The sequence below is a fragment of the Diabrotica undecimpunctata genome, chromosome 9 (assembly GCF_040954645.1).
Source record: "Diabrotica undecimpunctata isolate CICGRU chromosome 9, icDiaUnde3, whole genome shotgun sequence".
NCBI classification, from domain to species: Eukaryota; Metazoa; Arthropoda; class Insecta; order Coleoptera; family Chrysomelidae; genus Diabrotica; species Diabrotica undecimpunctata.
Window position 1 is genome coordinate 54,842,420 of NC_092811.1, and position 27,637 is coordinate 54,870,056.

At 33.2% G+C, this 27,637-nt stretch overlaps 2 protein-coding genes across 2 annotated transcripts; one reads left to right on the forward strand and one right to left on the reverse strand.

Moving 5' to 3' along the window:
* Positions 1-1,590, reverse strand: LOC140450799 (interstitial collagenase-like). Its single transcript, XM_072544472.1, has one exon. The coding sequence runs from the start codon at positions 1,588-1,590 to the stop codon at positions 1-3; it is 1,590 nt and encodes a 529-aa protein (XP_072400573.1).
* An 18,073-nt stretch (positions 1,591-19,663) lies between these two features.
* LOC140450800 (uncharacterized) lies at positions 19,664-20,878 on the forward strand. The gene has a single exon (XM_072544473.1). It carries the CDS (start codon positions 19,664-19,666, stop codon positions 20,876-20,878), a length of 1,215 nt encoding a protein of 404 aa, XP_072400574.1.
* Positions 20,879-27,637: the final 6,759 nt, after the last annotated feature.

A 27,637-nucleotide genomic window follows, 5' to 3' on the forward strand; every position in this document is an offset into this window, starting at 1 on the left:
TTAATTATATACAGATACAAGTTTAGATATTAGAGTTTTTAATTGTTGTAAGATATTTTCGTTTGGGCAAGGCACTCCAAATAGATTCCAGTTAAATTGTCCAGCGGCCACAACTTTTCTAGTAAATTCATTAAATTTATAGTAAGTATTTTGACGGAAAAAGTAAATATGGCCATCAATCCATCGAAGTGCAAGAGAAATATCTTCAGGTATTCCCGGAAATATGTCTTTTATCCAGCCTCTTCTTACCTCGCTAGTAAAATCATTAGAAAATTCTATATATGACATATTGTTGTAAAATGTATAGGATTGCCCGGAATTTGATTGAAAAATAGCATTGATGTGGGCCTTCTTGGGTATATTAAGTGTAAAATTATCAATATATTGAATGCTAGGAAAGGATGCTGAGAAATATTTGTTTGGTGGCACAATTGTAACCAAATCACCGGCTGTTGTTTGAAAAATGTGTTGTAAAGTGTATTGACGTAATTCTGCAGGAACATAATCAGCAAGAAGTTCAGGCTGAGATGGAATAATCATTTCGTTCAAGTCTAGTTTCCATATAAATTTATCGCGGGCGATATATAATCGGTAATTTGAAAACTCTGGAGCAGTGGCTAAAAACATAAAATCTGGAACAATATCACACAAATTTTTCGGTTGCTTACTAGGCCTTGGTCTTGTCGAACTAGTTGTTGGTCTTGACGTTGTCGAACTAGTTGTTGTTGGTGTATGTACCGTTGTATACCTTGAGCGGGTCGTTTGCTTACGAGTTGTTGTTGTTGTTGAGCTAGTTGTTGTAAACTTTGGGTTTGGAGCATAGGTATTGTTAGGCCCATATAGATATTGTATTGCGGTTATATCATCCTTATGTAGACCACTAATCTTATGCTGATACATACTATACATGACAGCACTTTGTGTTCCACTATGACCGATTCCAAGAGCATGCCCAATTTCATGAACCAGTACCATAAGAAAACTTATACGGCCTTCAGGTATAGAGTCGTTTCCAAAATGCCAGGGCTTCGTTATATCTAAATGTATCTCTGTACAGGTGTCTGCGGGATGAGGAAAGTATGAATGTCCTAAAGCAGCACCTCCAACAAATCTAATAGGACATTCGTCATCTCCCATACAATTTGCTCTAAAATTATGAGTTCCCCTAATCATAGTTATGGTTATATCTGGTGGCTCTAGCGTAGGATTTGTAACCATTGTGAATGTTAAGGTTGAAACATTTTGCCACGTCTGAAATGCCATTTCTGCGTCTTTTTGGGCCTTGGGCGTTCTTTGAGGAAAATACCATCGCAGGTGTTGTTTGTGCCATGGAGAAGCCACTATAAATTCGTTATCACTGTGTTGACAACGCGGACGACGCATCAATTTGATTGTTGCATTATTAAGCAAACCATCCACTGGTAAATTATACTTTTCTTGAAAGTTAATTATCAAAGTAGAGAAATCTGTACTATTATCGATCTGTTCATATTGATTTAGATAGGCAATAGCGTCTTTTTCCGAGAAATCATTGCAAAACACGCTTGCGAACGTTAGCATAAAAACTAATACGTCTATTCCCTTCAACATCGTGGCTGCGAATAATTTTAAAATATTAAGTAGCATGTATATACCCGGTTACTAGTATCTATTTGTTTTCAACAACGTTTTAGTCAGTAAGGTACTAGGGACATCTAGTTACTGTACTTTGTACTTTAAACAAAGAATAAAAATATTACAATATATTTTACTATTTTCTACTTTATATTGTTATATGGTACTAGATTATGTTCATCTTAAATTGGCTTAGTCATATAGACGCGAATATACCAAATGTGTATGCATTCAACGATGAATCACCGGTTGGACATTTCCTTTTAACACATCTCCCACGATATATAGCCGGAAACACGTGCACTTTGGAATTCTAGTTAATGTGAGATAAAATATATTCACACGAATGCCGGAAACAGGTGCACATTCCGGTCTAGTTAATAATTAAGCCCGGCATGTGATGCATAAATGAATAGTCTTACGAAATATTGCGCAACATGGTTTAAGCGTGAGTTACGTCATAACAGCCTGTCTATTTAATGAACGAATACGTTTTGTACTACCAGTCTGTAGTCAACATTGCGAAAGTAACAACGGTTGTTTGTGCCCGTCAACGTTTACGAAAAGTAACAGTGAGTGTTTGTGCCAGTCAACATGTACGAAAAGTAACAGTGGGTGTTTGTGCTACAAGAACCTTGGCGATAAGGTGTTTGTTTGTTTGTGTTTGGGCTACAAAAATTAAAAACGTAAGTACTATTTTATATATTTTTAGAGGTTTCATAGAACATTTTCTTCGTGGGTAGGTCATTTCAACAATGGGTTTAAAAAAAAACAATTACTTTAGAACATTACTTTTATTTATTTATTTCCTAGTATCTGTGCTACAGCAATAAAAATGTTTTTACGTAACTCTAGTAGAGATTCCGGAGCCTCCTCAAAATATGCTGCCGTCGATCTGTTTTTCTTAAAATCGTGATATATATCAACCATTTTTCTGTCTTCATTATTTTTACGCATGAACATTCCTTTTATCATAGTAAATTCTATTTGATGAGGTAGATGATGTTTTGTAATTGCGTCTGTTGGATCGTATATTATTTCATTATGCTCATTCCAGAAATGTGGTGTGATTGTAACTCCATTTGAGTAAAACTTTGTACCTACTACGACCTTTGTTGTTATTCCATATTGTTTTGCGACTTCATGCAATATTAAACTAGTCGGTAAACACGCGCCTGCGTAGTTGGCCCGAATAAATTCTTGCTCAATACATGTCTTAATTAAGTTTAACTGAATGTACTGTTTCATAAGATTGGCCATACTGCGATGTGTCTGCTTTGACTGTTATTCGATGAATGAACGCTTGCTGGTATTACTCAGAGTGTGTTAATGATGAAAGTGGTGGGGGTAATCAAGATTTTTTGTCTGTTTACAACTAATGTAATCAAGTTGACTAAAAGCGATAAATGCACCACTTTTACATTGATTCTTATGGAAGAACAAGCACAAATCTGCACATTTCAGAGGCCTTTTGAGCATAATGTTATACCATTTAATCTTCCGTCCGACCGAGGATATAACTTTGGTTGTTTACAGCTAATGTACTCAATTTTACTAAATGCGCTAAATCCCACACTTTTTTACATTGATTCTTATGGATGAACGTGTACCTTATACCCTAATTCAGCACTTTATTCTGTTTCAGATATTCCTACCGTTCACGCGTCGTTTAGATTCCTCTGGTTATGTGACATAATGTCTTATGATACAATATGTGAATCTGAAAAACCTTGCGGGTGTAAACGACTATTCCAAATGAACAATTGGAACGAAACTAGAACTGTGTCCATATCATGTGACACACTTCACTATTACGAAGAATCAAAAGAAGAAGCTGAGCAACGGTCAAACCGAGAGAATGAAAATCAAAGGAGATTGGAAGCAAAACGAATACTTAGAGAAGAACGACTTTTACGCATGAAAATGCAAATTGAGGCATTAACAGACGACGTTCAAATTAAATTACATCAAATAATTAAAAATACTGATTTCCGACGCAGACTTATCAGATATTTGAATAATGGTTACCTGGATAAGACGCTACGTGACCTACTAGGTTTTGTGAAAAAGGGACGATTTTGGTTGGCATATCCTAATCGCTTACTAAAGATGGAGGAAGCTTATCCAGACGTGCTTTTTGGATACTAATGTAATGTAAATAAACAATATTTGTACATGTCTTTTTTTTTTAAATATAAAGGTATCACAGTGTTGTATGTAAAACTTGTATTTTTTATTATTTTTATACTTTCTGTATTCGTTTCTTGGTCTCTGTCTTAATATAAAGGCGTATAACTTGTGTATTTTTATACTTTGTGTATTCGTTTCTTAGTCTCTGTCTTATTCGTTTCTTAGTCTCTGTCTTAATATAAAGGCTTATAACTTGTGTATTTTTATACTTTGTGTATTCGTTTCTTAGTCTCTGTCTTAATATAAAGGCTTATATTTTATACTTTGTGTATTTGTTTCTTGGTCTCTATGAAGGTGAAAGAAAAACGATGGTGATTAGGAGCAGAGGGCAGCAAAGACACATATACCGTAACAGAGCGTAGCAGAGGCTAGCAGAGCATAGCAGAGGGTAGCAGAGACACACAGAGGGTAGCAGAGGGTAGCAGACACACACACACACACACACACACACACACACACACACACACACACACACACACACAGTACGCGCTTCGTAGGTTAAGGATAGACGCTATCTTCACGTTGCGTAAAAGAAGAAGAATTGATGTTGCGTAGAAGAAGAAGAAGAAGAATTGACGCTATCTTCACGTTTAGGTTTGGTTAGGTTAAGTTAGGTTAGGTCAAACGTAAAAGAAGAAGAATTGATGTTGCATAAAAGAAGAAGAAGAATTGAAGCTATCTTCGCGTTTAGGTTTGGTTAGGTTACGTTAGGTTTGGTTAGGCTACGTTAGGTTAGGTCATACGTAAAAGAAGAAGAATTCGTAAAAGAAGAAGAATTAGGTTAGGTTAGGTTCGGTTTGGTTAGGTTACGTTAGGTTAGGTCGAATCTGGGGAAATCTGTGTCAGGGGTCTGGGGAAATTTGCCATATTCACCATAGGGTAGCGAGCGGTTTTTCCCCAGAATCTGGGGAAAAAAGTGGACTGAAGTGGCTACCTATCTACTGAATGGCAATTTTGGAATTATCTAAAACATGTCTTTATGATTTTCATTATGATTTTATGTTAAAACAAAATTCAATTCAACAATGCAAATTGTTATATACTGATACTGACAGTTTATTATATGAAATAACTTGCTACGATGCTTATGAACAAATTATTAAAGCTAATCTTTCAAAATTTGACACAAGCGGTTACAAACCAGATAATGTTTATATCCCCCTAGTTAATAAAAAAATTCTTGGATTAATGAAAGATGAAACATTAGGAAAAATAGTTTCAGCTTTTGTGGGATTGCGATCAAAACAATATACATACAAGTTATTTAAAGAAATTCCTAATGAAAATAGCAAAGAAATTTCATTTAAAAAAGCAAAAGGTATTAAAAAAAACGTATATATATATTTTGATTTGTACTTTGTCTAAGTAGTTCTTTCCGGTAAGTCAAAGAACTCTTAGAAATATTTCTCTGAATATTTGACTTGTTATTTTAATTGTTTATCTAAGCCGTTCTTTTCCGGTAAGTCAAAGAACTCTTAGAAATATTTGCATAATCATTGTTGCATTATTATTTCCGATATTTTACCTAAGATATTTTTCTTAAGTTAAGAAAATACTTAATACATTTGTTTCTTTCATTTTCTATTTTATGCTAAGTCGTTTCTTCCGTAAGTCAAGAAACACTTATAAATATTTGTGCATTTATTTTACTATATTTGATTCTCTTGTTTATTTTCTATTCTAAGTTGTTTCTTCCGTAAGTCAAGAAACACTTAGACATATTATTATCCATCAGCGTCATCTAAGCTTCATGCATCATTTATCCTCAATTTTAAGCTTTGCAGTAATATCGAAGGTTGAATCCTCTTCATCTAAAGTTTCAGTCTTTTTTATCACGCCTGCACGTACGGCATTATCACTGAAAAGTCTTACTGTATCACCAACATTAAATTTCGTTTGTGGCAATAGATACACTCGCTCTATGAATTTCGGTGCTCCTGCCCGGTTTGATGGCACCCTAATTCTAACACACGTAGTTAGATGCACTTCACCCATATTCTCAAATTCACGCGTATTTAACTTACTTGCAACATGCTGAAGTGATTTCTTTATTGATGTTAACAATATACCATCATCATCTACGGGCTTTCTGACTATCTTTTTAAATATAGTGTCAACTTTTGCGGCAAAACTACTCTTATCTTTAAAGGTATCAATAAAATATACCGCAACACGCATGTCAGTGGTGCTCTGAACCACTCCGGATTTATTTGAATCGTTAAAATCCAAGTTCATACCGTCATGTTTAGACAAAAACAATAATATGGTCTTCGCAATGCTTAACCGCAATTCGCTCCGACTAGCTTCATCTAAGGTCCGTCCATTGACGCTAATCAAACGTGTTTCGATAGATAGTAGCAAATCATTGATTGCTAATGCTTCTAATAACTGCGTACGCCTAATTTTTGCAGACGGCGCTGGATATAGTAGTTTATTCTGAACTACTATCACGTTGGATTGGGGTTTATGATGTCTTCGCAAAGAAAAACCCGCAATCCCAAAGGCCCAGAAGAAACTAAAGTTCTCATTAATTAACTGATTCAACCTTTGAGTTACAGTTGTGTCAAATTCAGGATCGTTTGATTGCATACCTGCAACTTGTACCGCAACCAAAAACATCTTACCCTTATTACGTGAGTACGGTTCATGACAAGCTGTAATTTTAAAATCGCTAGTAGATAATTTCCCGAGCGTAATAATCAAAGACTTTACACTACTCGCTAAATCAACTGCAGCAACAAAGTCATTCCCTCCAGAAGTACAATGTTTGCTAGTAGCATATATCACTGCTGACGCTATCAGAGATACTGTATTCTTAGTAGTGAGTTCACTCTCATTCGCCCATCCCTTTTCAATATTTATAGACATCAATGATATAATCACTACATACTTTATAATCTTGCAATTACATGCATAATCACTCACAGATGGCCTCCCAATTACATGTACCGTTCCTATTTTATATTTATCCACATCCAAATGCACATTGTGATCATCACAATTTAGATCATTCGACAATGCATCAATATCACATGCGGTAAACGCTAACTCCAGCTGGGCCGTGTCCATACCTGATGGGGCATCCGTTATAATGTGACGGTACAATTTGCGCAACCCGTCACATTGAATATTCTCTTTTGGATATAGTTTGATATCCACACCATCAGCTGATCCAACGTCCTCCATGTACGTTAACCCCATATCTTTCACCTCTTTTAGAATTGTGTTCATAGTATCGTTAAATACACTGTCGAAAATGCCACCAGTCGCATCATGACTGGTAAGCAATGATAAGTCTTCATCCTTGAATCTAGGCCAATAACATACACCTAGATCTTTTGAGTATAAAGGACTTTCAAACTCCACCCCCACATTAAGGAGTGGTACGTCCTCCAATCTTGTATTTTCGATTTCCCTGATGGATATCTTCGTCACTGCGGCTGGCCTGAACAGCCTGGATGATCCGCCCTTTTTCCACACATTCACTGACGGCAATGCGTCAGAGCTCTGATTCCTCATCCTTCTCAAGCCATTCGTAAGGCTATCTTGTACATTGGGGTCCATTTCCACCAACAAAGTCAATAACCGTGCTAATAAGTACGTGTTATCAGAATTAATTCACTCGCTTTGTAGTCAGTCGAAAAGTGCAACTCAGCTCCTTGGTTCGTATCGCCTCGTGGCATCAACGTCCGGATCTAGATTATAAATTTTACTGTTTCTATATTTTACTGGTTCTATAATCTGTTTCATTTTTGCATTTCTCGTTTTATATTTTGAGTATTTTATTTTTCCACTCTAAGTCGTTTCTTCCGTAAGTGAAGAAACACTTAGAAACATTTTTTTGACTTACCGGAAAAGAACGGCTTAGATAAACAATTAAAATAACAAGTCAAATATTCAGAGAAATATTTCTAAGAGTTCTTTGACTTACCGGAAAGAACTACTTAGACAAAGTACAAATCAAAATATATATATACGTTTTTTTTAATACCTTTTGCTTTTTTAAATGAAATTTCTTTGCTATTTTCATTAGGAATTTCTTTAAATAACTTGTATGTATATTGTTTTGATCGCAATCCCACAAAAGCTGAAACTATTTTTCCTAATGTTTCATCTTTCATTAATCCAAGAATTTTTTTATTAACTAGGGGGATATAAACATTATCTGGTTTGTAACCGCTTGTGTCAAATTTTGAAAGATTAGCTTTAATAATTTGTTCATAAGCATCGTAGCAAGTTATTTCATATAATAAACTGTCAGTATCAGTATATAACAATTTGCATTGTTGAATTGAATTTTGTTTTAACATAAAATCATAATGAAAATCATAAAGACATGTTTTAGATAATTCCAAAATTGCCATTCCTATATAGATTGGTTTTGTTGCCGAGAGGGGGCATTTGGGCCTGTAGGACCCATCGCCGGCTCTTCGGGCTTCTTCCTATCCCCGGAATTGGATCGGGTATTCACCATCTTTGGTTTGTCGCTGGTAGAAAGGTTAAATACTACCGCTGTTATAAATAACAGTTCCAGTGACAAATATCTGTTATAGGTAACGGTTCCAAGGAACAGTTACAAAGTAACAGAGCAAAAATGGAAAACAGATAGGTAAAAATGATCTAAGTATTCCTTGACTTACGAAGGAATAACTTAGTAAACAATTAAATTAAATGGTATAAAAATATAATGCATAAAAGAAATTTCATTTAAAAAAGCAAAAGGTATTAAAAAAAACGTTGTAGCCAAAAAAATAACATTTGAAGACTATTTGTATTGCTTAGAAAATAGTGTAAGCAAGTGCGCAACACATCGTTATATTCGATCTATACTTCACACTGTTTTTAGTATTGAAGAAAAAAAAGTTGCATTGAATCCTTTTGATAATAAAAGATACTTGCTTGAAAATTCTTTTGACACTCTTCCCTGGGGTCACTATAGTATACTGCAGTAACAATTTTCTTTCAGATAATGATGATGATGAGTTTACAAAAACAATGTGTTAGAACAATATGCAAAAATATCAACAGCCTTTGCGATTTTATGTACACGTCCGGTCTACCTCAGGTATTAAATAAAAAAATTTGTAAAAAATATCCATTATATAAATTTCAAAAATTACTTGATGAGGATGCCTTACCCGAAGTAAATATGTATATGAAAGAATTTGAAAGTTATCAATGTAAGACTTGTTTATGTTATATTATAAAATTTGAATATGTATATATTAAAAAATACAATTTAAATTTATGTCAAGAATGCGCGAGAGACTTTGAAAGAAATTTAAGATTTTCAGATATTATATGTGAATACAAGTTTGTTAAGTGGGATGACCTATACAGCGAGTCTTCCTTAAAAAATCTTTTTTTCTACTCAACTTATTTTTGTCAAAATGATTTTCATGATGTTTTATTTTTTCCTACTACACTCATTTATTGCAATTGTACATTATGATTTATATTTAGAAAATCTTTCGAACGTAAAACAACAACAACAAAAAAATTACCATGCTTGTCCTTTTTACATTAATATTGTTACTAACCGTTTATACAGAATAAAAGAAAACTTTGATTAAATATGATTACTAACCATTTCACTAGAATTAAAAACTTATTAAACAATATTCTTTTGAATTATTATGTAAATCAAAAAGAATGTATTAAGTAGATAAATGTAACAAGTAGTTTTATTGGTTTTAAAAAATTAAAATCAAAAAAGGTATTTGTGATCCATATTTGTAAACAATAATAAAGTATTATAACGATTTATTGTTTTTTTTTTTTAAGTTATTCAATACTCAATATTTCCCCTTCTCTCTCACTTTACCAAATAAAAGGACAGGAAAGCAAATATTGCATTAGTTTATCGCTGAATTAGAAGTAGAAACGTAAACAATAGCATATCAAAATGTGTAACTCCAGATTTCCAAATACCGATATATTTATTGGAGAACGACGCTTTTATCTAAACCCGACTAAATCAAAGTATGTCGCAGTGTGCTTATCCCACCAGTTGAATTTTGCTCCATGTATCATGATATCTGGAATAAAGGGTCACAGTAATACTGTGGTGTTAACTGAAGAAACCTGGAATCACTTGCTATCTTACAAGTCAACCATTGATGACTTTTTATCGTCCATTTACATCCCAGATTCTATCGATGCTGGTCCATTTTTTTTGGAATTTCAACAGTTGCGATATGCTTCAGCAGTGAAAATTACAACTGGTCAGTCCCAAGTACTCCTTGGAGCCAATTCCGTTTCCACACTTTGGAGAATTCTACCACTAATTAATCATTTGTTAGAAACAACAAAAAGGCAAGAATTAGCTAATAATATAAAACTGGTACAAATGGGAGCAGTTTCGGCCAGTGATCCTATTCAAGAATCATTAGAAATTATAAAATCTATTAAATACGTAAATCCTTTATTGTATAGTTGGCTGATGGAACTCATTTACATTCATCCAGAACTTGTTCAGGAACCAGGATTGCAGTTATGACGACATAAAAAATTTGTAAGAATCAATGAAGAAGCAAACGTAGTTTATAACATGTTTACGTGGCAATTTGCATATACATCAGCGCGTAAACCTTATTGGGAAATTTTAGCTGTAGACAGAAATCGATTCAAAAAACGAATTGAAGATGTAGAAAAAATTCTTAATCCCATATTCTTCTTCTTCAAGTGCCGTCTCCATCAATGGAGGTTAGCGGTTATGGTGGCAAACGTTTGTCTATCTTCAGCTGTTCTTAAGAGTTCCTCAAATCCAAGTCCTGTCCAGTTTCTGATATTACGTAACCAGGACAATTTTTTTCTTCCAATTCCTCGCTTTCCTTCTATTTTGCCTTTTATTATCAACTGAGGGATGTAGTATTTCTCGTTGCGCAACAAATGCCCTAAATAACTGGTTTTTCTTCTTTTGACTGTTCTCAATAGTTCTTTTTCTAAATTGAGTCTCGCTAGTACTTCTTCATTTGTTTTTCGTGCTGTCCAAGGAATTTTTAAAATTCTACGGTACACCCACATTTCAAATGCCTCGATTCTATTCAGGCTCTTTATTTTTAAAGTCCATGTTTCGACTCCGTAGAGAAGAACAGACCAGATAAAACATTTTACAAGTTTTAATCTCAATTTAATATTTATATGTGTATCGCAGAATAGAACGCGCATCTTAAAGAAACTATCCCTAGCTTGAGCAATTCTCGCTTTAATTTCTTGTTCTGGGTCCAGCTTGCAATTAATCCAACAGCCAAGGTATTTGTATTGGTTTACCTGTTCTAAAATATTCCCATTTATTTTTATAGGTAAGGGGATATTCTGTTTTCTTTGGATCACCATTACTTTTGTTTTTTTTTCGTTGATCTTCATTCCAAACTCTCGACAAACATCCTTAAGGTGGTCTATAACCCTCTGTAAGTTTGTGTCTGTATCAGCCAGTAGGACAGTGTCATCTGCATATCTTATGCTAGATATTGGTTCTCCATTAATTTTTATTCCTGTGGAAAGGTTTTCCAAGGCTTGCTTAAATAGTAGTTCCGAGTAAAGATTGAACAGCATAGGGGATAGTATGCATCCTTGCCTTACTCCTTTATTTATACTAATATTTCTAGATGTATGATCGTCGATCCTAATCTTGGCACTCTGCCTCCAATATAAGTTCTTAATTAATCGGAGATCTTTGCTATCCAAGTTGATGCTCTGCAAGGAATTTAACATTTTATTATGGTTTACGCGATCAAATGCCTTTTCAAAGTCTACAAAACATAGAAAGACATCCTTTTGTTGGTCGTAACACTTCTGCAGCAGTACTTGTAATGAAAACAAGGCCTCTCTGGTCCCCATTCCGGCTCTGAATCCAAATTGATCGTATCCAACTTCTTTTTCACACCTTTTGTATACCCTATTGTGAAGTATTTTTAATAGAATTTTAAGCATTTGGCTCATAAGACTTATTAATCTAAAATCTGCGCATCGCCTGGAGTTAGCTTGTTTTGGAATGGGAATAAAAATAGATTCTAACCATTCCTCTGGTATTTCCCCAGTATCGTAGATTGTATTAAACAAAATTACTAACAAATCAATGTTATTACTTTCGATCAATTTAAGTATTTCAGGATAAACTTCATCAGGTCCAGGGCTTTTATTGGTCTTTAATTGTTTAATGGCATATTCCACTTCGACTTTTAGAATTGGTGGGCTTTCAGTGACATTATTTATTGTAATGTCTATTCTTTCATCTCGGAACAGCTGTTGTATAAATTTTTCCCATTCTTCTATTTTATCTTTGGTGTTATGAATTAACTCTCCGTTGTTATTTACCAGTGGGCAATGTTGTTTTTTGTGGATGAATGAAAATTCTTTCACCTTCTTGTACATATTAAAGTAATCATGTCTATGTTCTAATTCTTCTATTTCTTTACATTTTTCTTCGAGCCATTTCTCTTTTGATTCTTTTATTTTCCTTCTTATTTCTGTATTTAATCGTTTGTAATCGCTTGTGTTCTTATTTTTGTATTTCCTCCTTTCGTCTATCATCTTTAGAATAGCTGGTGTCATCCAGTCTTTTTTTGCCATTAATCGTGTATTTGGAATTTCTTCCCTTGCAGAATTGACGAGGATGGATTTTATTTGTTGCCAAGTTGTATTTATATTTTGGATATTTATTTGGGTTCGGTCTATTTCTGAGAGTTTTTCATTTAGTTTTACAGTGGTTTTATCTTTAATCTGTACATCTTTTAGTAGTTCCATATTAGGTTTGTTCTTCGGCTTTGCATTTTTTATTACTTTAATTCTTGTGCGAATATTTGCTACTACAGGGTTGTGGTCGGAATTTGCATCAGCACTAGGATATGTTTTTGTACTTGTAATGGAGTTACGAAATCGTTGGTTGATTAAAACATAATCTATTTGATTTCTTATTATTCTTTCTTTTGTGTGTAGCGGGGAAGTCCAGGTGTATAACCTGCGTTGAGGTAACTTAAACCAAGTGTTTGTTGCTATCATATTGTGTTGCTGGCAAAACTCTAATAGTCTCTCTCCTCTTTCATTTCGTTCTCCTAGTCCGTATTCTCCTACGATGTTTTGGAATTTCCCTCTTCCTATTTTAGCATTAAAATCTCCTAGGACGATGTTAATATCTTCTTTCTTTGTCAATTTCATGAGCTTTTGTAGATCTTCATACCATTCTTCTAGTATGTCATCTGACTTATCTGCGGTTGGTGCATAGACCTGAATAATATTCACATTAAAAGGAGAACTCCTTATTTGCAACAGCATTGCTCTGTCAGAGAGTGGTATAAAGTTTGAAACTGCGTTACTCAATTCATCGTTTATTATTACACCTACTCCATTGAAATGTTTTGGATCATTGTTGCCTGAATAATAGAGTGTTTTGTTCATAATTTTTGTTGTTCCTGAGTTAGGCCATCTAACTTCACTCAGACCTAAAATATCTATATTCAATCTGTTCATTTCTTGGCACACGTTTGCTAGCTTTCCAGCCTCATAAAGGCTTCTGATGTTCCAGGTCGCTACTTTGACGTCATTGTTTGTTTTAGTTTTGTATTTGTTTTTGTTCCTCCCGGGGATTCTTAGCACCCCCTGAACATTTAAGTTCTGCCGGGCACTGGGGGCCATCGATTTAGTTCCATTTACCATCATAACTTTCTTGGGAAAATTAATGAGGTGGTTTCCCATTGCCTTCCTCATGTTTTCTGTCGGGGTTTTCTCCCTTATCCGGAGTGTTCCAGTTTTAAGGCGCCGGAAGCTCGCCTTTCGCCCTTTCCCGTTAGCGTTACCCAGGAAGTACCACGTGGAGGTGGGAATCGGACTTGCTAACAGACGTAATGTTTAACTATTCATCCAGGTTTTATTACCACATACCTTCCGGTAAGACATGTGATCCCAGAGGTCTATCGTTAGCCATTCACTTCCCAATCCCATATTATTATTACGTAAACATGTACAATAGTAAAACTGTTTTATTTATATAAAGTTTTATTAAAATAAAAAATTATTTGTAAATTTGAAGTTTTATTTAAAAAAAAAAAAGAAAAATTACATTTCATTAGGTATTATATTATTATGTTCTTTTTATCGATCCAGGAATTGTTTGAGTTGGACATTCCTAACCATTTTACAAAGACTTTTGAACCTTTACGACGTAAAATACGTTCAATTAAGTAGACATCAGGATGTCTGGTTTTCTGAAGCTCTTCGGTATAGAAACTTCCATTAATTTCTTCGCCAGAAGCATCTTTGAGTAAATAAGTGGTAGGATTCGTATGTTGAACGTCTCGAATAGTAAATATTTCGTTTGTCCACAAGGGCTGGTATCCTTTGGCAAATGCGTGGCGGTATCTACTTATTCGAACAAAGTCACCCTTACGAAATTTTGGCTTTCGGGGATCAACAGTCTTCATGTGATTATAAGCAGTAATATATTTTGCATTTTTTTCGGTTACTTGATTGGGTATTGCACCTGTGGTAGAATGGCGAGTAGAATTGTATTTTTTAACCAGTTGGGGAAGTACGTCTATCCACTTGTACGATCCTTGTAGACTAAATTGTTTCCATAACATCGATTTAAGCGTCCTAATAGCACGTTCTGCAATACTTGCTTTTAAATTTGAAAAAGAGCTGTAATGATTGATATGATAGTGTTCAGTTAACCGTTTAAAATGTAAATTGTAAAATTCCGTTCCATTGTCAGTTTGTAAATTTTTTGGAATTGTGTCCAATTGTTGCAAAATTTTCTTTATGCCGCTACTGATTTCTAAACCTGTTTTCTTTTTAATCGGTATCGCCCACATGTACTTGCTAAAAGCATTAACAACAACTAGAATATAGTTGTATCCTTTATTGATTTTAGCATAGGAAGTCATAATCGCCAAATCAGCCTGTAAAAGATCATGGAGACCTTTAACAATAACCCGTCGTCGCTTATAATTTATCCTAGCAGGCTTATGCAATTCGGCAACTATTTCAGCTTTAGACATTTTTTATTAGTGGACACTGTAACAACAGTTCAATGCAAATGGTGGATGGATTGCTTATCTTGAACGCTAATATATCCCCTTTTTCAATTGACATTCCAGTCAACTGACTAAATTTATAAGCTTTATTATTTAGCAATACATCTCCGTCAGCTGAATAAATAGTAAGACTTTCAATTTTGCCATTTAAAGGAAATGTAAAAGATGAAAGTCCGTTATCTAGTATATAATGCTCCTTATTCAAACTTGGTTTCTTTTCTCCTCTTATACGAATCAAATGTTTAACGTGATAATCAAAAGTCTCGCAAATATAAAATGCTGAATTAAAGCGAGGAGTATCTGATGAAGATACAATATCATTTTCAGAAAAAGTGCAATTGCTTGAATTAAGGTAGTGTTGATTAAACTTGTTGAGTGGCATAATAAAACTGTAAATCAAACAATTAGTTTGAGATATTTATACGCTTATTCAATTTTCTGTAATGGACAAAGAAGTACAAGTTCCAAAAATATTTTATCTGAGTGAAAGCCAGAATTGGGTGGCAAAAATTGATTAGGAAGCAAAAATTGGAGACTATCGCCTTCATTTACATCATACTTTTTGCGTATATCAAGTTCTTGAACTATATTTTTATTTTTATTTTTATAAATAAGTTTGTACGATTCTGGAAACAAGCTAATATTTGTGATAGTGCCACTTACCCTAAACGTGTAAGTAATAGTGTTATTATCTAACACAAAATGAGCTTTATCAACAAGGGAATTTTTAATACCTCGAATGGTAATGATACAGGTACTATAAAAATCACTTGGTGTGCAAATGTAAAAAAGAGAAGAAGAAGAAACAGACGGAGAAGCCGAAACAGTTTCGTTGTCAGAAGTACAACTTGTAGACGTAAGGTAATGTTGGTTGAACTTGTTAAGAGGCATTGTGTTAATAAAAAATATTGATCGAAAACCGCATATTTATGTAATAATTCCACCTTCACGTAGTTCTTCTAGAATAGAAACCATCTCGTTATTATGACCAGTATTTCCGGCATTTTGAGAAGCTATTAGTAATCTTAACCTATCAACAAGTTCATTATAATCATCAAAATATTTCTAGTCAATGGGATTTGTATCATAAGACATTAGTGTCATTTTTCCTCCTTTTTTGGTCGCCATTTTTCGAGTAAGTACACCAGTTATAAGGGAAGATGGAATGGAACCAGATCTAGGACGTGTATAAACATGTAATTGTGGTTTAACGATAAAAAGCCATTTGTCTTTTATATCACTGGAAAATTTGCGAACTGGTAGGTCCTCCTTATTTTCTCTTCTATATGCATTGGTTCGCTTTATAATATCTATATAATTAGTAAGATCTTGTTTTGTATACGAAACGGGATTCTTCAAAAATAGCAACTCATAAAGTCCGACAGTACCTCGATAATTAACTTTTTTTATCTTTAAATTAGCTCCATGAAACTCAACGTCTGAATCTCCAATATAAAATTTATCCTCAATAGGATTATGAAAAATTCCTAATATATGATCGTACTTGTTGGAAGTATCCCGCACAAGTCCCTCGATAAACTCTCGAGGAAGTGGAGATGTAAATTGTTCGAAATATTCACGAAGAACATTTGGGTTGTTGATTGTTTGATAAAATTGAGATAGAGTATCGTCTATAAATTGATCCTCTCGAGTTCTATCTGGTAACTCTCCACTTTCATTTCTTGTTTCGTATGTTGTTTCGTTTCCGATAAACTGAGTGGGTTCTAGTTGAGTGCTATTATATTCTGGAGGTGATACAAATGACAATTGTCCGAAAGTCGAAGGACTTTTTTTAATAGGACTTATTTTATCAGATAAGTTAAGATATTGTTTTTTAGATATATCTTCTGGTTTAATAAATGGATTTTTTATTGATTTGTCGCCCAATGCTGTTACTAATTCCTGGATAGGTTTAGTAAGGGGTGCGTAGGATTTTTCCAATTCCACTTGCGATTTGTCGTCACCACTTTTTAAAAGTCTAAATTTACGCTTAATGGCTCGACGTGATTTTACGAGTTGTTTTCCCAGTTGATCGTTCATGATGTAATAAACTTTAAAATACTGTTAGGTCTTTATATAGCAATCAAACCCTTTTCTATATCTACCGCAAGAAACATCACAATCTTTATCGATTACAAGAAATCCAAATTTTTTATCCCAACATGAAGATGTCATATCTTTAAACTGTTGCCAAGTCATATGGATATTGGCGTGTTCTAAATATATGTGTTTTAAATTGGTAGTATCTTGTGGAAAAATTATTAAAAGATTGGCGTTATCGCGAATTAGCTGTTTTGGAATTACCGAGTATGTCTGACAAAGATAAAAACAATCTGTATGTTTATGCCGACCAAAACTAAAATAACTACGTATAATGTTTTGATCACAAGAAGCGACGTCGTCAAATATAATAACTGAGTTGTTTTTAATATTTTCCGGATGTGGTATATCTTCAGCGTTGCTGTACTCTTGATATCCAATTTCTAGCAATGGTTCAAGTACTGATCGTAGATACTGATATTTTGCTTGTTGTGATGATTTGGAATACAGGTAGACATTTTCAAATTTTAATCCGTTAGGATGCTCCAGTAATGCTAATAGCACGTTAGTTTTTCCCGACCCACTCGGACCTACAATAAGTGCTCTTTTCGAATCTCCTCCAAAGATGGGACCATGTTTTCCTACAGTAGGTATAGTTCCTAAATCATAGTTAGGTACGGGCAGGGATACTTTTTGTCGTTCGATCTTCATGACTTACAATGAAGGTATAAAAGGTGTGCGAGTATATATAAAGAATCACATACTCATGAAAACTGTCAGAGCTTCACGAAAACGCACAGGAAAAGGTCTGATAAATAGCTTGATTAACAAGCTACCTTTTGAACTTCATATTCCAGGCGGCTATTCTTATTGCGGACGTTAGTATTACTTTTTATCTATTTAGATTAAAACGATTTCTAACTTTGTTGTTATTTTAGCTGGAACCAAATTAAAAGAACGACTCGCACGAAGAGATCCTGGGATTAATCCTTTGGACGAAGCGTGCAAGGAACCCGATATAGCCTACTCCTTAAACAAAGACATTGGTGATCGTCACAGAGCTGATCAAATTTTGGAACATAAAGCGTGGGAAAGGGTAAAGTCCAGGGACGCTAAGTTAGGGGAAAAGGTCGCTGCTTATTTCGTAACTAACGTAATGAAAGGCAAACGCAAACTTGGAATGGGTCTCAAAAAAAGACCTAAAAAACGAGTTATTCGTGCACCAAAAAAAGGTGGATTTCTTCCACTACTCTTACCAATATTGGGAGCACTCGCTGGTTTGGGTGGGGGAGTTGCGGGCATCGTAAAAAATGCAAATGATATCAAGGCAAGCCGTGAACAACTTGAAGAACAACGTAGGCACAATATGGCAATGGAACAAAATCAAAAGACAGGCTCCGGGTATTACTTAAAGCCATATAAGGGCTACGGAATGAAGAAAGTAGTAACAAAGAAACGATCAAAGGGAGGTAAGGGTTTTTACCTAAAACCTTTTTTAAAAAACTCCCGGTAAGGTTACCTGACAAAATTATGACCAATGTTGATCTTCTCAAATATGTAAAAAAGCTTGAAATTCCTAATTTTTGTGGAATATATATGCGTGATTCATTGCCGAAAAAAATAAATGAATATGAATCAGCTATTATTAACCTTGACAAACAATCTGGAAAAGGTACACATTGGACCGCTTATACGAAAAATAAAGATTTAATTACGTACTTTGACAGCTATGGTAACTTAGCTCCTCCTATAGAGCTTGTTAAATATTTTCAAAGTAACGGTAGGGTAAACATCAAATATAATTATGAATCAGTACAACCCTTTAACTCTTACCACTGCGGACAGTATTGTCTGAAATTCTTATATAATCAGTACTATTAAAAAGTTTCATTTTATCATCAACCTTTATTGTGAAATGTCGTGTACATTTACGTTAAGCGGTGCATCTTCAATTTTAAGTGCACAATTTAATCCACCCATATATTTAGAGGAAAATTCGGAATATGAAATAGGATTATCAAATTTTGAAACATTTAATACTATCCCTAATGTAGACAAAACTAATAACATGCTCGTTTGGGGTGCCGAGAATAAATTTAAATATAAAATTCCCACAGGAGCTTACGAAATGAACGACCTTATAAAAATAATTAAAAATAAGTTTATTGAAGGTAATGAAACAATAATTCATATTACTGGAGATCCCATAACTTCACTAATTTCCTTGAAAAGTAACGATTGGATTGATTTTAGTGTAGATAATTCAATAGGATCTTTACTGGGATTTCCAAAAATAAAACTTGAACCTAACAAAGAACATACATCTTCAGTTCCAGTTAATATCTTGAAAGTAAACACAATTCTCTTGGATTGCAATATAGCCACTGGTTCCTTTTTAAATTCCGATCCTGTTCATATTATTCACGAGTTCTTTCCGACCGTTCCGAGTGGCTATAAAATAGTTGAACAACCTGTTACTATATTGTATTTTCCCGTTAGTGTTAAAACTATTAACAACATAACTGTCCGAGTTTTGGATCAAACAGGTGAATTGATCAATTTTCGAGGTGAAACAATTACCGTACGTCTACATTTGCGAAAAATTCAATAGCAAATATGGTATTGCATTTTTACAAAACTGCTGCTTTTCCGAAACATTTACAAAACTATAAAAGACGACAACGCAACAAAAAACATTACAGTTCTTCGACAGCGCGGCCCAAACTGCTAACCGTACGCAATCGTAACTTTTTGAAAGCGCTTGGTTTTCACGTTCTTATTTAATAATGGATTTATTAAGTGTTACCGATGAGCCCTTTAGTGATACATCAATCGAAAACTGCCAATTTCATAGTTATCAACCGTACAATTCTGCATCTCCCAACTACAATGATGAGGTCCGAATAATAATAACAGATTTTGACGCCCTTACTGCGCCCAGTAATAGCTATATTTACATTGAAGGTCAATTACTGACCGACAAAAATCAAGTCCCAACAAAATTCAAATTTATTAATAACGCTATTGCCTACTTGTTTCGAGAAATCCGATATGAATTAAACGGGGTAAATGTAGATTCCGTACGAAATTTGGGCTTAGTTTCTACTATTAAAAATTATTTGTCATTAAACGATAATACATCTAAGCTTTTAATTAAAGCAGGGTGGTGTCCAAATGAAAAAGACCGTATTCTAACTGATGACAAAGGAAATTTTAATTTATTTATTCCACTCAGACTTTGGTTGGGAATATTTGAAGATTTTACAAAAATTATTATGGGAATGAGACAAGAATTGGTACTGATTCGAGATAAAGATGACATAGACGCAGTATTATCAACAGATGAGACAGAACATCCAAAGATAAAGCTGTTAAAGCTATCATGGCATGTTCCTCACGTTACTCCTTCGATTTCTCAACAGATTATATTAAATAAAATCCTCAATAGTAATAATGAGCTAGCCATTAAATTTAGAAGCTGGGAGCTAATCGAATACCCTGCTTTACCAAATTCCACGAGACATACGTGGCCTGTCAAAACATCTACTAAATTAGAAAGCCCGAGGCATGTTATTATTGCATTACAAGACGGAAGAAAAGGAAATTTGTTAAAGGACCTGAGTCAATTTGATCATTGTAACCTGAGAAATATTCGTGTTTTTCTAAATTCTAACAGATATCCGTACAATGATCTGGAGCTAGATTTTGACAGTAACCGCTTTGCTACTTTATATGAAATGTTTGCAAATTTTCAAGAATCTTATTATCATCTAACAAGTAATCAACCATTATTAACTCCACAAGAATTTAAGGAAAAAGCACCCATAGTACATATCGATTGCTCTCGTCAGCCTGAAGTTCTTCAAAGTGGATCTGTTACTCTGAGAATTGAATTTGATACTACTAAGCCAATAGGTACTAATATCTCAGCGTACTGTCTCATTTTGCATGAGAAAGAATTTTATTACAACCCGCTAACAAAGATTGTAAGACAAGTATAATCATTTTTCTCAATTATCGAAAGTCACTAACAGACTTTTAGAGACAAGACAAGTATAAACTTTTTTTTTTATTTTTCGAAAGTCACTAACAGACATACAGACTTTACAAACAAACATACATACATTTTTCCTTTTTCTTTTCTGATTGAAATTTTTTTAATGAATTCATACACAAATAATAATAAGTTATTCCCAAATTTACGACATCGTCTCTGTTATTTTAATTTTGTTAAATTAGTCTCTTTTAAAGAACGATTGCGTAAGCAGCATCTCCAAAAATTGAAAATTCTTAAACAAGACCTACAAATATATCTCAATTACAAAACAACTATACGTCAGTTACGACAACTTCAAATATGCGAGTAGTCGTTGACGTTCAGGGCTTTACAATAGGTAAGAAAAAGTTTTTTCCTAAGGAATTGGCCATATACGATGGAAAACAAGCAGCCCATTATATTTTTCGACCTCCTTTTGCAAAAAAACTATTAGACTTGGAGGATTTCCGAAAAGCCAATTGGTTATCGAGCAACTACCATTTTTTACAATGGGAAAACGGTTTCACACCAATGTTTCAGTTTTCCAATATTTTACATTTTCACACAAAAAACGCTTCAGTCGTAATGGTTAAAGGAAAAGAAAAAGCTGAATACATTAGGACCTACTTGAAAGATAAAGTATATGAATTGGAAGAAACTCCTAGTCTCCAAATGTCTTTGCCGAAATGTATGGGGCATACCAACAATTTATGTATGTGTGCTTTAACTAATGTATATTATTTGTTCGATACGTTTGTTATGCAATAAATTGTTGAAAAAAAAATAACATGTTTTATTTATTTCCCCACCCTTTCTGTATCATATAAAGGCAAATATTTTTTATAAATTTTATTAGTATTCACGATGTGTGATAAAGAAAGAGGTTACGATATAGCTGGCTTTTATCACAATGATTTTAACACAACTAGTTTAACTAATTTCTATTATAGATTATCGACGTTTAAAAACTGGAAAGGACTGATATCGGCCATTGAGTTGGCTGCATATGGCTTTTATTTTTTACAACTACAAGATATTGTAAAATGTTTTCATTGTAATGTAGAAATTTATAGATGGATGATAAATGATGACATTTATAAGGAACATATAAAATTCGGTCCTAATTGTACGTTTGCATCGAATATACACAATCTTTTCCATAAAAACAACAGAACGGAAACTAGTGACAACAAAATAAATCAAAAAAAACGTGGTGAAAAAAACAATAAAAATAACAAAACGGAAACTAGTGACAGCAAAACAATCGAGAAACGTGAAAAAAATAAAATGGACTATAAGTGCATTTTTCTAAATGTATTAATCATTTTGATCCATTCAAGCATAATTTTTACACTCAACTCTCTATATAAATAGAAGAAAATAGATAATTTTTTTTTAGTGATATGGAAAATGTTGGATGTACAATATATACTTTTAACTGCAGTCATAAACAATACGCTATTTCTTTCTCACCCGTTTAATACTCAAGAAGTCTGGATCTGTTTTGACCACGGAAATCATTATGAAACCTGCTCTAACTGGACAAAAATGACTATATACGTTCCAAATATTTCACTAACTCTGAACGCAACAATACCACAAGATAGTATAAACTTTAAACTTAGATTTTTAAAGCAACATGGAAAAATAGTTGAGACTTTGTGGACCAAAATCATAAATTGCGAATCTGGGACAAATCAGCAGTGTACTAGTTTGATCTTGTATTATATCGCAGTTTGCCTAACAATAATGATTGCAGGAATTATATTTAATTTATGGAGGAGAATGCGGGAAAAGTCACAACAATTGGAAATAAAACAAGGTCGATGTGCGAAATAAATTAGAAAAAGTTGAATCCCAAGTAGAGCTGTAGCAGTATTCATTTTGGCAATATTTGTTTATTTATTTTATATAAAATGTATATTTTATTAAAATTAAATAGAACATTATGTTTTTTATTTATTTTCGGACTAAAAATACTATTTTTTCCTTTATTTCTTTGTTTTAGAAATAAGACAGTAATTTGCAACGAAACATGAGAACATAAAACAGTAATAAAATACCTACAAATTTCTAAATGTAAATTTTGTTTATCAGTGTAAATTATAGTAATTACATAATATATAAAAAATGATTTTACTTACCAGATTAGTTGTTCTTTTCTATTGTGGTTTAAAGACAAAATAAAATGATTTTTTTTTTATTTGTGTACCTATTTATATACAGTTAAGGATGTTAATATGAATGTGATTTGCATACGAATGACTTAGAATTATTATACAATATAATTAAATATTTAAAAATTTATCGACATAATGTTCTTATAATATTATGCAGATTAAAATGTCATCTTTTTCAACATTTGTTTATGGACTTGTTTCCCCAATAAACAAGTCAATTTATAATGACTTTCTTTGTTAATACTCTTAAAGGTTAATATTCTTAATAATAATTTATTCAAAAATTATTGATCTAATCAAATAATGCAAATATTTATTTTTGCAATATTTAATGAATAATAAATTAATGGACTTGTTTCTCTCCGGTTTCAAGTAAAAATTCTTAATAACATTTTTGTTAAAGCAGGTACGTATTTGGATATTTAGTAAATATTTAATCACAACTAAATTATATTATTGGTTTTGTTTAATACCAGGTAAATTCTTAACAATAATTTATACAAAATTATTGGTCTGGACATTTTAAAGCAAATATGTACTTGTATAGTAAATATTTAATCACAACTAAATATTATTATTAGTAGTATATACAACAGCCTACTTTTCATCAATAAAACAATTCTTTTCGTACCTAAAGTGTATGATTCTAAGAAAACTAGTATACTGATATACATACATACATTTTGAAACAATAAAAATAATTAGAATTATATTTCTGTTTTTATTTTTTTACACACACACACACACACACATACATACATACATTAACACACATACATACATACATACATACACCCAGAACGGTCGGGTATATCATTCGTGATTCAAAACCCACATAATATTCAGAAATTTGGTCCAAACCTACTGCCAACCCCCAGAATAACACCCACAGGACCTTTTAGATACTCCAAGAACTACTAATACTCCCCTATATAACAATCATGATCCACAGTCCCCCCATTAAAGCCAAACATTATGATTTCATAGCCCCCCATCAACTTCCCAACGCTGATCCACAAACCCCCTTCAGACTACACGATCAAGGATTTTTTGCCTGTACCACGCTATTTCGCTGTATTCTTGATTGTTAAATCCCCCTTAGCTATCTACTACTTTATACATGAAACTATTATAGAAGTATTAATCTACTTTCCTCTCAAACAGGACATGCCGCCAACGTCTCGTGTAGCACAGACAGCGAAATAAATTTTCTCTTGTAGGTAATTGGATAAAATTAAACATGTTTGTAAAAACCAAATATTTTATATTAAAATAAAAAGAATAAACGCATTTTAAAATTAACTGGTAGTTTCTGCTTCTTCTATTTATTTATGTGCCTTGTTAAAACAAGACAAACAGTAGCCAGGTTGACCAGGGCAATCGGAACAAAAAGTTATAATCCTGCGAACTTTTTTATCTACTTCATGGTAACTTAAACCTGAAGATTTTAATACTTGACGACAACCTCTACATGGCTTTCGCCGTTTTCTTCCAGGTCCTTCAGGTTTGGTAAAAGTATGCACTCTTTTTTTTTTAAGTGGTTTTTCTTCAAGTGATTGTACTAAATTATATGCCAACTGACGTCTAAATTCTGTAATGCTCATTTTTGTTTTAGAGCACATATTGAATATAATTAAGCTATTAACAATAGCTGTTCCAAGTATCATCTCAAATACTACTTTTCTAAAAAAAAATGAATATTAAAAGAAAGAGATATTAAAATTAAAACCTATTTTATTTCTTACCGGTACCATTTCAAGCTTCGACGTAGCACTGTATGGTAGGATGACATCTGATCCGAATAGTCTACGCCTTTCTTTGCAGAGTTGTAGTCGATTATACATTTCGGTTTCATAATTTCCTCTTTTTGTCTATTCTGGTTTCCTGTTGGAATCAACTTCTTACTATGGGCTGGTACACTTGAAATCATTAACACAGGTCTCTTATCCATCCACTTAATAATTCTTAGTCCATCTTTCTTTTTTCCAATAACTTCTCTTCGCTTCATCTTTTTGGACTGGTTAAAAATAGGTGGTATTCCTTTTCTGTTTCCTCTCAGAGTTCCACAGTACATCATATTTTCTGCTAACAATCTTTTAACAAGAGGAATTCCTGAATAAAAATTATCAGCAAATAATATTTTGCCAGCTTTATTTGTGATACACTGAAGTAATTTTAGAACAACTGCTTCAGAGTGTGCCACATTAACTGGTTGTTGTTCATTTTTCCCTGTGTAAATATTTATATTGAAAATATAGCCTTCAGGTGAACAGAGTTTGTACAATTTCACTCCATATTTATGAGTCTTGTTAGGGATGTACTGACGAAAATGGAGTCTCCCTCTAAAAGGTACCATAGATTCATCTATAACGAGAATGTTGCCAGGCTCCATTATTCTTTGAAAATTTTGAATCAGCTTTGTAACTAAATTTTCTATTTTGTATAATCTATTAGTTGTATCAGATGTCTCATTATTTTCAAAATGAAGAAGTTTCAATAAAAGCAAAAAGCGGTCTCGACTTAAAACTTTTGCAATAAATTTATTATAAAAAATATCATCTTTAGACCAATATAAATTTATATGTGGTACCTGAGTGAGACCCATTGCGATTATTACCCCTAGGAAGGCTTTTATTTCAGTTTTGTTCGTGGCTGTCCATGAATTTAATCTGGATTTTCTTGAGTGTTGCATACTTAATTGTTGAACAGCATAATTGTTGGTTTCATTAACGATGATATCCAATATTTCATCTGTTATAAAATGATTAAAAACATCTATTGGTTTCTGTACTGCACGTGGTTCAATATCAACTAATGTATTCTTTCTTACTACAAAATCGTCACCATCTACATCTTCTTCTAAATCGCACCATTCAGCACTACCACTACTCTCAACACTCTGTTCATTATTATCAGATAGAACTTGCTCATATGTTGTAGTAATAATTTCGCCATCACTATCAATAGACGAATTTAAATCGGAGGATGATGAAGATTTAGGTAAATAACTTTTATCTAGTAATGAATCGTCACTGTCATAGGGATCACAAGGGGTCACAGTTGTAATGTTTTAGTAACACCTATATAATTATCAGTTTCGGTCCAAAAATCTCGAATTATTTGTATTCAGATATAAAGGTAAAAGTTATCAGAAACTCTTTAATATTTCCGTGACCGTACAAGGTATTTTAGGTACCCCAAATGCGGTAAATTTTCAAAATATTTTTATTTATTTTTTCTCCCAGGTAATCTCAGAAAATATATGATCAAATTGTTTTTTTATAAAAATTATTAGATGTAATCAAAAAGAAGCAATGGATGGCGGAAGAAATTTTAGATTTAATGGAAGAAAGACGTCAATATAAAAACAAAGATAATCAGATGTACAAAAAAGGATGGGTGGATAAACAAATAAAATACAGAATTAAGAAAGCGAAAGAACAATGGTTAAAAGAACAGTGTGCAGAAATAGAAGAATACCAGACAAGACATGATAGTTTTAACACACATAAAAAAATTAAAGAATTAACTCACAACAATAGAACAAGAAAACCGGGAATACTGAAAGATGCAAATGGGAAACTTGTATTGAATACTAACGACAAATTAAAGAGATGGACTGTCAGTATCAGATGAAAATTGAGTTGCTATCTGCTCGGTCTCCATATCGTGTTCATCACCCTGCTCATTCTCCATTTCGTATTCTACTATTTCTGTATGTATTAACTCTTGTTCATTTTCATTATTAGAATTTTCATAACTTTCAATGAACCCTGTATTATCATTATCATATTCATTTAACATAGTATTCGTTTCAGAACTCTCTCCAAAGTTTTTACAATCACTAATTGTTTGCTCATTTACAACTTCTATCATCTTTTGTTTCACTATGTCCACCATATATCTTGCCCTTTTCGACATTTTCACAAGTACTGCTCACACTTTAATGAACTCTAATAAACTGAATATATATAATACAGCGACAGGCACCGACAAGTTGAAAAGAATGACACATGCCTCTCGGGTTCTGTGACGCATGGTAATAATAAATTTTTGTTTATGGGCGGCACGTGTCTCTGGGGGCATGTCTCATATTACGGTTATCAGTAGCGAGAATTAAAAATTTGTTATCGATGGCTATTTGTTACACTTAAAACGATATACAAATACCATTTTTATCGCTACCGCACGAGGCGGCGTTTTCACCAATTTTGCTACAGCACACTTGAAAAGTTACGCACATGCCCCTGGGGATACGTGACGCAGTCAAGGTGTTAAGCAGATGTATCGAAATTTATTGTTTATATAATCTAAAAAGAAGAAACATAACAATTGAACAAAGAACGAAGAAATCAAATATACCTTCAAGTCCATTAGATCTGCTTTTTTCCTGTCAGCTAAACCAGGTTTCTGTGAATATGCATTATTCAATTCTATATTAATGTTTTTCTTTTTTTTTATCACTATTGCCTTTCGAAACTCTTTATCAGCATATGAATATTTAAAAGATATGCCAGAAGGATCATCCTTTTCGAACTTAATAA